This window comes from Prinia subflava, chromosome 12 (assembly GCF_021018805.1).
Source record: "Prinia subflava isolate CZ2003 ecotype Zambia chromosome 12, Cam_Psub_1.2, whole genome shotgun sequence".
Taxonomy (NCBI): Eukaryota; Metazoa; Chordata; class Aves; order Passeriformes; family Cisticolidae; genus Prinia; species Prinia subflava.
Window position 1 is genome coordinate 10,028,274 of NC_086258.1, and position 14,600 is coordinate 10,042,873.

Sequence of the window (14,600 nt, forward strand, 5' to 3'; positions counted from 1 at the left end):
AATAGTCTTGCATTAATTTTACACTTATCTGATAATCTAACCTTAAAGCATCTGTTTTAAACTTGATTTCAATTTCTAAAAAACCTAACACCCAAACCGCAAACAAACAGAAAAGATCAACACAAAACAAAACCAACTAAAAACCACAGGAAAACCTCACAATGTCACTTTTTGTTTATGACAAAAAATACCACACCAAAGGCAGCTCAGTCCTGCCTTGGGCACTCTGACAGGCCTCTTTTTGAATTCCAGATTAACTCAATCCCATATTCTCTTCTGCAAGGAACTCCCTGTGACAAAAATCAGCAATAAAAATAGATCTAGTTTATCTTTTACTTCCCCAAGCTTGCTTTGCCGAATGCTGCACTAGAAGCAGTGCTCTGTTAAGTGCTCTAAGGACTTTGTAGTGCTGTGCCACAACTGCCAACCTACATGACAACAGACTAAAGACAGACACAAATTCTGAGCCGCAGTATTTCCATTGGAAACATTCTCAGGGAGCATCACCCAACTGTGGATGCACCAGTCAGTCACCAGTCAGTCCCTGCTAACTTCAGGGAAAGGAACCCCTAAAGTCGCTGTTCTTAAATCTCCAGGGAGTCTCCTTTAAAGTCATTACTATTTTGTTCCTTTTTCCTGAATGACACTTGCATTGAAAGTTCTTCACAGCAATGTCTGTATCTAGGTTAACTGCTGACTGCAGATGCACTGAGCTCTGAGCAGAAGTTAACACTCATTAAGAAGATTACCTGTTGTGATTGAGAACAACCAAAAATCAAACCAAATGCTTAGGACTGAGAATGAACTAAAGTTAAAACCAGTCCCTTAAATAAAGTTACACACACCCCCCCTCTTTAACATCAGCGTTTGGACTCTGTTCAAAGTACAATCTCTTTGCAGTTACTGGCGTAGCAGCCCTACTCTTAAAGCAGCACAGTAAGAGAGAGTTAATTGCAACAAGTGCTTCACCAAATTCTTAAATGCTTCAAATGCTGGAATCTTAAATGTTTCAGTAGTATTGGGTATCTAAATCGAGTCTTTCAAGAACTCTTTAAAAGGAACAAACACCCAAATTCATCTATAAATTCAAGGAAAAACTCTTAAGTATAGCTAGTGAATGAAAATAATTTGTTCAAATCACTAGAAAAACCCTCCCTAAGAAAGTTTCAGTTTAGCAGTTAATTCCAACCTGCAGTTAAAAAGGCACTAGCTGTCAGTCAGTTTTCTCACCCAACTCTATCATGAAAAGAAAAACTGACAGATCACAGGAGCTTGCCTTTGTAAACCAATTCGGGAACTTTCATGCTTCTTATTTGTTAGGTTAAAGGTTAAATTGCTGACCTCTGCCCTCCTGCTTAGCAGCCTTTCCCTTTTTCTGTAAAGCTTTATTTTGGGGCTGTATTTACATGGATTAGTCTCTTTTCACGCTAAGAAGGAATCTGTTCACAGCCAAAGCCTTAGTTCTGGTTGTACAAAAAGCAGTCACAATTATTCAGCAGCAGACAATGACCATATTGTGGATTTACAAAAAAACCACCTCAGCCATGGCAAGTTCTGTCCTTGCTGCACAAAACAATAGAAGAAAAATCTTATCAAGCATTCAAGAGAAAGCAAACAAAGCAGGCCCACTGTGAACTTGATGAAGATGTCAAGCTCCTTTAAAAAAATATAAATCAACAAAAGAGTTTAAAGTCTTGTGAGTAAGACTTTCTGCGCTGAATTTTTCTGTCTAGTTAAACAGTGCCAGCATAGCAATATATTGCAGATTAGTAAATACTTGTGAAATAGGAAAGACTGTAGACAGAGTAGTTAAAGCATGAAGCAAAGAGGCCAAAGGACTCTCTTCCCACAAAATAGCTCACAGTAACAGAGAAACACCCAGTTAGATTTGGTATTACTGGTTTGAGGGCTTATTAAGTCTAGTACTATCAGATAAGAACATGCCTAAAAATGTGTTAGATAAATGTGTGACAACCTGCAAAATGACAGATTCTAGTATTTTTTTCATAAGGTGAGTTTCTCTTCAGATTGAGTTCTGTATTTCATTTATACTGTAAAAACCAAACTGTGAACTGTCTTCACAGAAAACAGCTCAAACAGTGCTATTGACTTACCCGGACACTGCAGCCCCAGCAAGCTCTTTGTTAAAATCTTCCACCTTGTTTGGACTTACAAGCAAAGCAACCAAATGGAAACAGAAAAACAAAGCAGCAGCTTAGGAGAATTAGAATTCCCAAATACCACCTACCTACTTAGGTTTGGTTACTTTTCCAATCCTGCTTTAGGAAGTTTGGTGTAGCAACACAACATTGTAAAGATGGGATAGGAAAACTTGTGACATGGGAATTCCAGCCCCTTCAACAGAAAGCCCTTATTTAATGCAAAGAGACCTGAATTCTGCACTTCTTTTGATATTTCTAATCCTTCAGCATTTTATCTGTTTCTCAATACAGAATGGGCAGATTGGAACCAATAAAATGCTTTCATCTTTAAAAAAAAGGCTGCTCTGAGAGGTGCACAGGTAAGGTTTACAACTTAATCCTGGTCCAGTAACTTTGCTTATATGTAAGAAAATCCTTTATCAGTGTAGGAGGCACTGGTCTGCCGTTTAACTCTAGAATCTATGAGAAAAGATAATGGTAAGGAGCAGCAGTGTGTCTGACAGACAGAAAGCTGCTAGTTCTACCTGTGAAAGTCCTAGCACAGAAACCACAGTGACAACTGCAGAATAATTTTAAGGCCCCAGTACATCGTGACTTCTCCCAGCAGAGTTAAGGACTTCGATTAGTTTAAGTTATACATTTGTGATCTATTGGGATGGGGGGGCAGGGAGGGAAAGAGCTATTACAACCCAAGGCTAGAACATGAAAAGTAAAGAAGGAAGTACTTAAACTACTCACCAGCTTCTAGTAGGAACAAGATTAGTAGTACATGCTACTCTAGGAGCCAATTCAAATGCAAATTTCATCCTTTCACTCAAACAATGATAAACTACCTCAGAGTTAATAGTTTCCTTCTAAGATTCATCTCCCTTTTCAACTTAGCGGTATGTTTTCGAGAAAAGAAAGAAGCACATGGAGAGCCTTACAGCAAAACCTTTTAAATTCTGTCATAAAAGAAGTAGCATAAACTACATTTCCTTTCCTAATCCAGTGAACATTTGTTAAACTCTAACATACTTACACTTTGTCCATGCAGTCGCATTTAGGCTTCTAACTTACCACGGTTTTTAAAAAAACACTCAGAAAGAAATCCTTCAGCTATACTAAACCATTTCAGCTTTTTCCTTGAACACACAGCAAGAATTTATGCTACACTCACAAAAAGATGAAAGATGAGGTCCTTGGAGAGAAAGGCCTTTTGGCACACTACATGGTAAAGCTACAGATTTGACATACTTTTATAATGTCTGCTTTGGCAAGAACACAAAAACCCCACACAAAAGCATGGTACGTCCTCCCAGACAGGGGTGTAGGGGGTGTTTTACTCTTGTGAGCATTTACTTTCAAATGCTCTTACTTCAGAGACTATTTTGATCGGTTACTTTAGACTAACAAATTCTCTTTTGCTATATGAACAGTTTGACAGTCAAACTACAATTCTCCTCACAGCCCTTTCTAACAAGAGAGAATCTTTGGCTGAGGTCCAGCAACAGCCTTAAATTTGTCACATCCTATTTTTGATGAATGATCTGCAGCAGTTTTAAGATCATAAAGTGCTTTGAAAGTTAAAAGAAAAATTTCACAAGTACTAAGCTTTCACTTTCTTTATAAAGGTATTTAAACTAAATTTGCTAGGAGATTCTTTCTACTTCTGCATCTCAAAAAACCCGCACAAAACAATCTTCTGGCTGAGATTAAAACCATAGGAAACAGTTGCAATGCACTTCTCTACAATGTGTCAATAGCACAGAACTGGATATACAGGAGTGCTTAAGTGAGCTTCAGCAGTTATCTTCTGTAAAAAAAACAATACAAGTTCTTTGTCATTTACTACCTCAGCTTCTGTGAAGTTTCAGTATTATGGAGTACCATGACAAATACTAAACTCACAGTCTTATAAAATGCTTTTTCCTTCCTGTATACAAAGACTAAAAATAGAAAAAGAAATACAGCTAAATAGCAGTATTTCATTGAAAATATTTAATTTCATTTTAATTATCCATATCATGTAACAATTGCAATGCATGAGAGAAGATCATGCACCAGAGACACAAAACTTATTAATCTTACTTTGAGCCAATGTTTTTCCTAAAATACTTCATTTTTATAATAAAACCACAGTCATTTTCCCCTCTTTTTCTGAAAGTAAATGTGTGGGGACTGGTGAGAAGCATTAGACTTGCAAAGTTCCTATGCTTGACATACCTGACACACACAACACAGATTTCTCACAAGATAAATTCCATGTACTGCCACTGTAAAACACAGACTCTGTTCTTTCTATTTTAGTTTGCAGCCTCTCACTTTTGGTGAGAAGGCTCCAGGCCCGGAGCAATGCATTCCTACAAAGAGGAAATCAGGGGAGAGGAGGAGCCCAAACATGACCAGGGAGTTCCTGGACAAGTCAAACACCAAGAGGCAGCTTGCAGAGGGTGGAAGCAGGGAAACATGGCCTGGAAGGAACGCAGAGCAACTGCCTGGACCGTCAGGCATCACGTTAGGACAGCTAAAGCCCTGCCAGAAGTAAATCTGGCCAAGGACACCAAGGACAACAAGAAAAGCTTTTATAGGTACATTGGCAATAAAAGAAAGAACAGGAAAAATACGTGTCCTCTAAGAAAGGGGAATTCCCAGCTTCCATGGAAACACCAATCATTAGGCAAGAAAATGGTATGGTGTTGTCTTGTCCTAAGGAAATACCTATTTTAATAAGAAATATTCGTCTTTATGTGGCCAGTCAGAGCTGCAGCTGTCCTGTTCCACAGTTGTCAAAAAAAAGACATCACATTTACTTAAGTAAGAAAAATCCATAAGTTTCCAAGTAAGACCTATGAATTCAACAAAGAAATGGACAAAAAACACCTTTAAATACAACTGAATGCTGGAATTGTATAATGTACCAAAGACTTCATGTCCCAAAAATATACAATTCCTTCTAAACAATCTTGAGGGAAAAGGACAGTGAGAGCACAGCAAGCTGATCCAGTGATCATTTCCACTCTCAGTTCACACATTTCACTGTGGTTTGGCAAAGTTCTGCCTGGACTGGAATAAAACAATGTTTGCTTTTTCGACTTCTTTGGTTTCAATGAAATTTTTCTCTTTGTACCTTATTAAGAGTACAAAACACTCCCCAGATGGTTGTGAAGCTTCCACTTCTGTGAATCAAATCTTGGGATCACAGGATAACTGAGGCAGGAAGAGACCTCCTGAGGTCTCCAGTCCAATCTCGTGCTCAAAGACAGGCCGGGTGTGAGGTCAGACCAGGTTCTTCATGGTTTTGAAGCAGTTCAGCCTTGAAAACCTCCAAGGATGGAGATGCACAAGGTCTCTTGAGCGAGCTGGTCTAGTCCTTGACTCCTCATGGTGAGCAGGTTCCCTTAGAAGGTCTCCTGATTCAGCCTGAGCCTCGTCCTCCCGCCAGGCACCCCTTGGCAAGCCTGGGCACCTCACCCTGATGAAGTCCCTGGGTGTGGAGGGCTCCTGCTGGGGTTCCCTGCAGCCTCCTCCAGGCTGCACCAGCCCACAGCTCTCGTCTCCTCACACTGCTTCAGCTTCAGCTTCAGCTTCAGCTTCATCTCTCTCACCGTCCTTGCCGCCCTCCATTGAACTCGGTCCGGTTTATTGGCGTCTTTCGTGGAATCACAACAGATTTTTCCCTTCTGCAGTGGACTGTGAACTTTGAAATACATTAGAGCTTAAAATTTCAGTTGATGCTTCACAGTCACATGGCAAACATCCTTTGCCACTTTCTCACTTTTCCAGTTTGCTGCCCCATCCCACCAGGGCTGGGGCTGAGCTGGGGTTAATCCATGACAGCTACACAAATCTTCAAATGACAAAATAGAGGCAAGTTTTGCCACCCCACAAGCCAGACAATCCCCCATACTAGGACAGTTACAGCTTTGAAACAATTCTTTCTCCTCAAGACCAAATCAGAAGATTGATATCAGAATTAAGAGCTAATTAATAGCACTATTATACTAGACACAAAGTTCTAAAACAGCAACCTTAGTTAATTTTGGGATCAATTAAATGGGGAGAAATAGTTTTCAACCTGCCTGATCATTTGCTTCTTATACAACTTTCATGGATTTTGCTTTTCTCAACAGTAGCTGCTCCTTGCCATGTAACAAACACTCTCTGAGTGCAGAAAAAGCAAAGTTAATCTATATTCTTAGGGTTTTGGCATGGAACAGACAGCCAAAAAAGTGGACACAGACTACATGGAGGTTTCTAGGTGTGTATTTCTGGAATGGGGATTTGCCTGGGATACAGTACAATGGTTAAATACAGCTTGACACTGCAGAGAACCAGACTTCATTCAGAACACAAGGATAAAATATTTGGGTATACATAAATCTAAGACTTCTGAGAATAAAGTATATCTCTTAAGTATAAAAAAAATCAGTTGGGAAAAATCTCTCAAAAGATTCTTCAGAGAGAGTAACTTCAAAATATATGACTAGTTAAAAACAATTATTAAAACTCACTTTTAACTCCCTAGAAAGAATTTCTGAAGATTTTGCACCTACAAGTGCAAAAACACAACTAAGTGAAACTCCCATAGAATCAGTAGGTTTATAGAACAAAATGTATACTAAATTCTCCAATTAAAAACCTGTAAAGTAGTTTCCGTGCTTTTTAACCCACCTTCCCACAGCAGGGAATTAATCCCTCCAGGGGGATGCAAACAAACTTCAAAGAGAAGATTATACCCAGACACTAGTACTGTACAATGTAATGTTTATGGTCAAATTTGTCCAGATTTTCTGGCACTAGAATCCAGGTCAGATGTGCAGAAACAAAGACCAGTTATTAAAAGGGCTCCTGCAGTTACATCAAATAGTTGAGATGGCACAGAGCAGTAGGACAAGCCAAAACTGTATTGCAGTTACAGCTCCTATGGAGGCTTTGGCAGGGAAGGAAGGAGTTGCAGCTATTTGACTTTCCTAGACTGTAACAAATCAGATATAAAAGGAGGTAAGTGGCTTTCCAGTCAATAAAATACAAAAATCCCTTCTATTGGTTCATTACACCATATCTACAACACACGTGTGATTGTTTAGTAAATGACAAAAGAAATACTACTTCAGGATATGGTGACTTATCATAATTATTTAATTTTGACAAACTTCCTTTTTGTACCATTCTAGAGACTGAAGTCTCATAAACAGTATCTCGAATTAGATTTCAGCATTACAAATTTCAACCTTTGCTTTTCCTGCTTATTTAATCAAGTTTGTCAGGTGAGATAAAAGTGCAATCAAAAATTTCTAAATGTACTTACATATTGGTTTCAGCAGTGATGGGACTTCTCTACCATAAACAAAAGAACACTTATCAAAAATAATATTATAGAAAAAATATTTGTGTAATTTGATAACAATAGTGAAAACAGTTAACCAAATCATAAGCTGCATCCATGCCTAATTTCCAGATAAAGTCATATGATCAAAGTGAAAATTCTGGGAGCAGATAAAAATACTTCTGTAGACAAGTAAAAAAGAGGAAGTAAAACTCCAAACAAGATTTTTAAGAATATTCTTTTGGTTTAAAACTGCCCATTTTTACATAAGCAGCAAATACCAATCTGAGAAAGCACTTACTTTTTCAACTTAATCACTTAAAGTTATTTCTATTTTAAAAGACACAAAGAGACAAAACAGTCAAAAAACCCTGAAAATTGTCATAATCAGGTACAGAAACACAAATTTCTCATTTTTAGAAGAAGACTCCACAGAACCAGTAATTCAGACATTTTTAAAAGCTAGAACAGCATCATGTTAAATACACATTATCTCACAATATATCGTTCTTAAGAATAATTTTGGCCAATAAATAGATAAAACTACATTCCAAAACAGTACCTTTCCCGATGCAACTGATTCCTGAGTGGGTGACTTCTGCATACACCTCAAAGGTAGTTTCTGGATTTTGTCTGAAACAGAAGGAGGGTATTTAGCACACTGGGAATTTGCTCTGAGTGCACTTGCAGTGAGGCAGTCAAAAAGGGTTCTCAGCACGCACACAGTACAACCAGAGAATCTCCATTTCTTGGTTTACAGCCCTGGATGATTTCTCAGCAGATCTTTGCAAGGTGCTAAATACAGGGATCTTTTAAGGAAAAAGTCCTGGAAACTTCTCACCAAACTGAGAAGTCGCATTGTCCAACACTGAACAAACAGCACCAGATTCACATTTTCATTACTGTGACCCCAGAGTTCACCTTCATGACATCCAATTGCCCAGGAAAAGGGAAAAAAAAATAGGTGCAGTCAAGAGGGGGCCAAACTCACTTTCTGCACAGTACTGAAAAACTTGAGGCTGTATTTAGGATGAAGACAGTGCCCCTTTTTAATACCTGTCAAAATATTTCTACCTCTTTGTCACAAAAAGGCCATGCTGGAGAATATTGAAAATGCACAAGGTTTGGTCTCATGAGACTCCAGAGTCTTGAATCCAGAAATTTGCCAGATGCATGGAAATAAGTGTGACAGTCAAAAACCATCTCAAACTGAGCTACAAGATGTAAATGATGCTTAAGGAAAGAGATTTACTTTGCTCAAGAGTTATAAATACATCAGTAGTAACAGTAAAAAGTTAATGTTATTACTTCAAAACATACAAACAAACCATTTGGTGTATACTTTCAGTTCTTAGTAATTTAACTCTCTAAGTGATGCTCTGGAATTATGTCCTATAATGAGCGTGTAAAGACAGCAGGTGATTATATAAGAAAGAATATTTTGAGTTAATTCCTGACTAACAATTTTAGCTACTCTAGTTTTTTGGGGGTTTTTTGAGATTAAAGAGACTGTAATCCTGAAATAGGGATTTTGCAGGTCTGAATATGTGACACTTTATTCTTAGACTTTCTGGTTAAAATCAAGAATCAAAATTGCATAATTATTGTTCCAAATTTATGGCTGCTTGTATAGTGATAAAATTGTCTCTTACATGTTAATGCAAACTAACATTAAAAAATTGCTGTGGTATAATTTATTTGTGAATTTTGCAACTGCTTTACAGCTAAGGATGAAAACAATGACAAAACCCATAAATATATATGCTACTATTCCTGAGTGAATGATAATTTTAAAAATTAAACTCAGCTTACCCAACATTTCAAAGCAAACACATAAGCATGTCAAGGAGTTCAGCTTAACCCTTCAGAGCATTTCTATTTTTAATCCTACTTGGACACCAAAAGGATTAAGGAAAACATTTCTAACCATGCCACAGGCCCACTTAGCCTAACTCAAGTGGCTCTAAGCCAAACCCCACACCTATTTAAACTGACAGAAAAGCCACCACTGCTTTCAGTAGCACAGGATCACACTCCTAAGTTTTACAGAGCACCTCTCAGGACCCACAATGGTTCACAACTCAATTAATGGTAATTTAATTTGCCACCAGTTCCCAACAGATTTGTCTTAAGTAGCTGTTTTTTCCAGAAAACTACACTCATAAGTTAGGAGAAATCCAGAGCCAGCTATTATTGTGCAATATAAACCAAACTTGCATAATTCTCACTGTGCTAATCAAGTTGCAGCACATAACCTGCAAATAGTGGGGTTTAGCTCCATTCCAACAGTCACGGACAGGGTGAGGAGGGAATGATCCCCACACAGCACCAGGAATGTATTTCTCCTTTCATACTCATTGCTGGGCAGCCTCCTTGTTTGTGTCTTTATTTTTAGCACCCTGTTTCCTTAATTAAAAGTTTATAAACTTTTTATTTTTACAGCTAATGGTTAAAACAACAAACACCTTTTTAGTATTATGTTGGAACCCATGTTCAAATTCCTAAGTGAAAGCATCGTGTAACACAGCTAGCAGGAGCACAGACTATATTCCAAAACCTTCAGACAAAAAGACATCACATTTTGTATTTTAATTTTCCATGACAAACGTCCATTTATTTCTATGAACAGTGAAATTAAAGTAGCCTTCCCAAGTGAGAAACTCGGTATTAAAGACTGCATTCAACAACCAACACCTCAGTATGAGAATGAAGTCATTGTTGGGTTGTGGGTATTTTATAACTTTATATATTGCACAGAAACTCCAGCCCCTGCAATCCTGCACAGCACAAAGCCCTGAACACACACAGCAAGGTTGTGTCCTCCCAAAAATCACTGACAGACCCACGGCCACTGCTTAAGTGGACAATTAGATGCAACTATAAAAATACATGGGACACTAAGGCACAAAAATACATAGCACCTAATTTATTTTAAAACTAGGCAATTTCGGAAGGAAACGCAATGCTTCTTTGTAAACACAAACTTAGGGAGGAGGTGTATGAGAAAATAATACTTCTGTGATAAATGCTAGTTGTATGAATTACCTCAAGTCTCTGATGTAGAAATAACATCCGTTTCAAAGCAATCAATATGAAATTCAATTTTATACTGAAATAAGATATTTCAAATAAGATATTTATGTACCTTTTATGATCAAAAATTGTAGTTTTTACCAAACTGTAAAAGATTTATTCAGAGTAAAATTAAATCAAGCTCTTCTCCAAGGCTGGATGGCTGGATGTACATACTTTATATATCTGCAGCCTATTTCAATTCTGTCAGGAGCATTTTTTGTACACACAGGAAAATGCAATAGCACTTTTGACAGAAAGTATCATTCTGCTTAAGAGCTAAGGCATATGAGAGGAGTCTGACATTGCCTGATAATTAATTGCCTTGTAACAAGGCTTAGTTGCTCAACTCTTGCAGAAAATAAATTATTAGCAGAAACCTGTAATCACTAATTCAATTCAGAAACTACAACTAAAGCCTTGATTAATTTCCACATATTTAACTTTTTTTGCCTGGTATTCCCTAAGTAGATAATATTTCATCTTAGTATATAACAAATGCTCTGTTAAATCTCTGAAAGCTTTCCCAGACGTACCCTTGGCATCTATTGTGTCACCAGTGAAATACAAGCACCTCTGGAAAGGGACATGCCAACTGTCTCCACAGTGCAATGCCATTGTGCTGAACACATTGATATTGACACATAATCTAGGATAAATAAATAAGAAATCCTTTCTGTCTTGTAACACGGAGTGCAAAGGTTCCGAGCAGTGACAGCAGCAGGTTAACAAGGCTCCTGTCCTGCCTCACCTGGCTGGCACGGGGTGCCTGGCACGTTCCCTGAGACGTGCCCCGACACAGGATTAACCCAGCACTCCAACCCAACACCCAATTTAGCTTTTGTTTTGCCTGCAGCTATACAGAAGCCAAAAGCTTACAGGACTGCTGGCAATTCCTTGATTCCTTTCACTTCAGTCTGATGCAGCCAGTGATACTTTTCTCTAAGCAATCCTTCACTCAAATGACTCATCATTATACACCCATCAGAAATGTAAGTGACAGATATGGCCAGGTTTCATGCAGTCTATCACAGTGAGTGCAAGGGATCCTGTGCCAAGCAGTTCAATATCCCTCACAGTTACCAATCGACTGCAGGAAGCAAGGGAATGACTGCTGGATGTTTACTGGGGCTCCAGCATATACTGGTGACACCCCTACAGGAGATGTGCCTCACTCTACCCAGTCACCAAACAATTCTCTCATTCACTTACAACCTGTCCCAATAAGGAAGTTATTTACCAACATTAAAGTCTTTGCTGGATTAAACATCCAGCTCAGAAAGGCACACCAGAAAAGCCTCTTACTCAGACAGGCCCTCTCACTCTATATAATTTTAAGACTGTTTTGAAATTTTGTCCTTACACTGCTCGAGCACTGTGTTCTGTCCAAAGTGGAAAAAAGCAGTTTATTAAGTGTTGCTCCAGGCAAAGTTGCTTAATCACTCAGTGGACAAAATGCTTTCTCACAAAGTCCAAGAAGAATGAAAAGCAATGTTTACCTGGGTTTACTACCTCTGTTACTGTGGCAACTGGGAAAGACATGGGTTTTATCTGCAGTCTTGAAAGACAAGTTCACTCTGAAAGACTTTGCACAGAAAAAATCCTTAATTCCACTGGCTGCACTAAGTATTTCTAACAGCTCCATCTCCCTGACACCAGTTTCTAGTTGGAGCATCTCACCTGCTTGATGATATTTTCATTTAGCAAAGTCTGCTCAAAGCCACTGAAGTCCAATCAGCAGTCACAGACCCAAAGATGGCAAGCAGCTTGTGGATTCAGTGTGCACACAAAAGAAACTGCATTTAAAGTAAGCATCAGCCTTTTAACAGATTTAAGATAATATCATCCTAAGAAGTCATTTTGGATCATAATCTTGCAAGTGATCCAAGCAAGAGTGACTGCTGTATGGTCTGAAGCTGCAAATTAGAGATTACAACATACTCCACTGCCAAAACATCTACAGTTTTCAATTCTGCCTGTATTTGACTGTAAGAGTTTAACCAATTTCTCAGGCTTTCATCTGTGCAGCAGCAGTTGAGAACACGTACTCCAAAACGGTGCAAAACTCATGCCCACAGTAATGCTTAAGGAAGGAAGGTTCACTCCTTTCTGGAACCAACCAGTTGCCACAATTCTATCATTACAAACTCATTATCTGCTTACATTTTCCTAAAACACCTGGCTGAAAAGACACGATATAATCTATCCAGCCTGTGGGCTTGGGAACATGAAGATGTGTCATCACACAAACTATGCCACTCCAGTCTTGTATTGAAGTTGAACAAAAGAAGTCAAAAGTTAAAGCCCGATTTAATCCTGAAGAATCCTGTGTTCAAGAAGGAAAAACAATTGCTCAACAGCACCTGCTGAAACTGCTGAATAAAACCGGATCTACCTGGGTCCTCTGCACTCTATAACCCTTTCACACAGAGCTGCCAGCACTCCCTGCTTGGCAATAGCTTTATTACACCGCTACCTGTGTCCGAGTACACCTCCGCCTGTGTCCGAGGAACTGAATTTTCCTGGAATGGCATATGAACGAACTGAGACTTTTAATGTGACTATACCAAACATACGAACAAGGCTTACCAATAAATCAACCATCAGTTTTATGAAAATAATTAAAAAAACCCCAAAACATTGAAGGCATAGACCTGCAGGCCCAGCACATCCATCACTTGCATCACTCTTCTCCTTCCTCCGAGGCCCTTTGCTAATGCACTTTGGCTATCTCCTATCCAGACTGTAGTCCTTCCGTCTGCACACTCTAACCTGGGCTAAGAAATTTGCACTCCTTCGACCCCTCCACACCCCCGAACAGGCGTCGGCTGTGCTGGCAACGAAGATGTTCCCAACACGGCACCCCCGCCCTCCCTCAGGCCTGCACCGATAACATTGCAGTGCCCTCCCCGCCCGGCCCTGGGAGCGGGAGGGGCAGCGGGCTGGGGGTGAGGCAGGGTCGGCTCTCGCTCCTCTCCTGGGGCAGGGCCGGAGGGTCCCGTCGGGATCTCGCCCGGAGTTGGGGTCGGACGGCCCGTCCTGCCCGTCCCTCCGGCCCGCGGGGCAGGGAGCGCTCTCTCCCCTTCCTTCTCCCTCTCCTCGCCCAAACCGAGGCCCGCGGGCTCGGCCGGGGTCCCGCCCGCGCGGCCTCACACGGAGCGGAGGGAGGGCGGGGAAGTCAGTCCCCTTCTCTCTCCCGAGGGCCTGAAGCGGGGCTGGAGAGCTGCGGAGGGCACTCACTTGATCCTGGATCCCATGGTCTCCGGGGGGCCGCATAGACCCGGGGCGGAGCGAGACACGGGCGGGGGCCGCAGGGCCGCGCTCTGTCCGCCGCTCGCCCCTCACTCCATCCCGGCCCGCGCCGCGGCGCCCCGGCCGAGTCACGGCGCGGGGCCTGCCGGGAGCTGTAGTGCGGCGGGGCCGGGCCGCCCGCGTGTCCCTGGCTGGGGCAGCCGTCCGGGAAAGCACCGGGCTCTGCCCGTGAACCGAGCCACGGGAAAACGGGCAACGGGCAGAAACCGACCCACAGCAAGTTCCACCCGAACACGACGGAGACTTTCTTCACTGTGCGAGTGACCGAGCACTGGAACAGATTGTCCCGAGAGAGTGTGGAGTCTCCCTCACAGGGAGTATTCCAGAACCGTCAGGACACAGTCCTGTACCATGTGCTTTCATGACTGTCTGGACAGGGAGGCTGGACCAGATGCCCCAAAAGGTCCTTTCCTACCTGACCCGTCCTGTGTCTCTGTGACTGCGGCCGGGAGCTCCGGGGGTCGGCAATGGCAGCGCGGAGTGCGCCCGCTCCCCTCAGGGAGATCCGGGCGGGAGCCCCGCGGCGGGACGGGCCCGCTCCCCTCAGGGAGATCCGGGCGGGAACCCCGCGGCGGGACGGGCCCGCTCCCCTCAGGGAGATCCGGGCGGGACGGGCCCGCTCCCCTCGGGGAGATCCGGGCGGGACGGGCCCGCTCCCCTCAGGGAGATCCGGGCGGGACAGGCCCGCTCCCCTCAGGGAGATCCGGGCGGGAACCCCGCGGCGGGACAGGCCCGCTCCCCTCAGG

The 14,600-nt window shown here is 41.6% G+C and overlaps 1 protein-coding gene across 8 annotated transcripts in view; it reads right to left on the minus strand.

Annotated features, from left to right (window-relative positions):
• The window catches only part of DENND1A (DENN domain containing 1A), a 146,068-nt gene extending 131,755 nt beyond the window's left edge, over positions 1 to 14,313 (minus strand). The window contains exons 1-2 of one of the 8 annotated variants that reach the window (XM_063409884.1): positions 13,783 to 14,153; positions 8,033 to 8,103 (exon numbers count right to left, since the gene is read on the minus strand). In XM_063409884.1, coding sequence (XP_063265954.1) covers positions 8,033 to 8,074 — 42 coding nt within the window. In that variant the 5' untranslated portion in view covers positions 8,075 to 8,103; positions 13,783 to 14,153. Of the gene's footprint in view, positions 1 to 8,032; positions 8,104 to 13,782 lie in introns of all 8 variants that reach the window. The other 7 variants (XM_063409887.1, XM_063409888.1, XM_063409880.1 and 4 more) reach the window with 7 other exon arrangements.
• Positions 14,314 to 14,600: the final 287 nt, after the last annotated feature.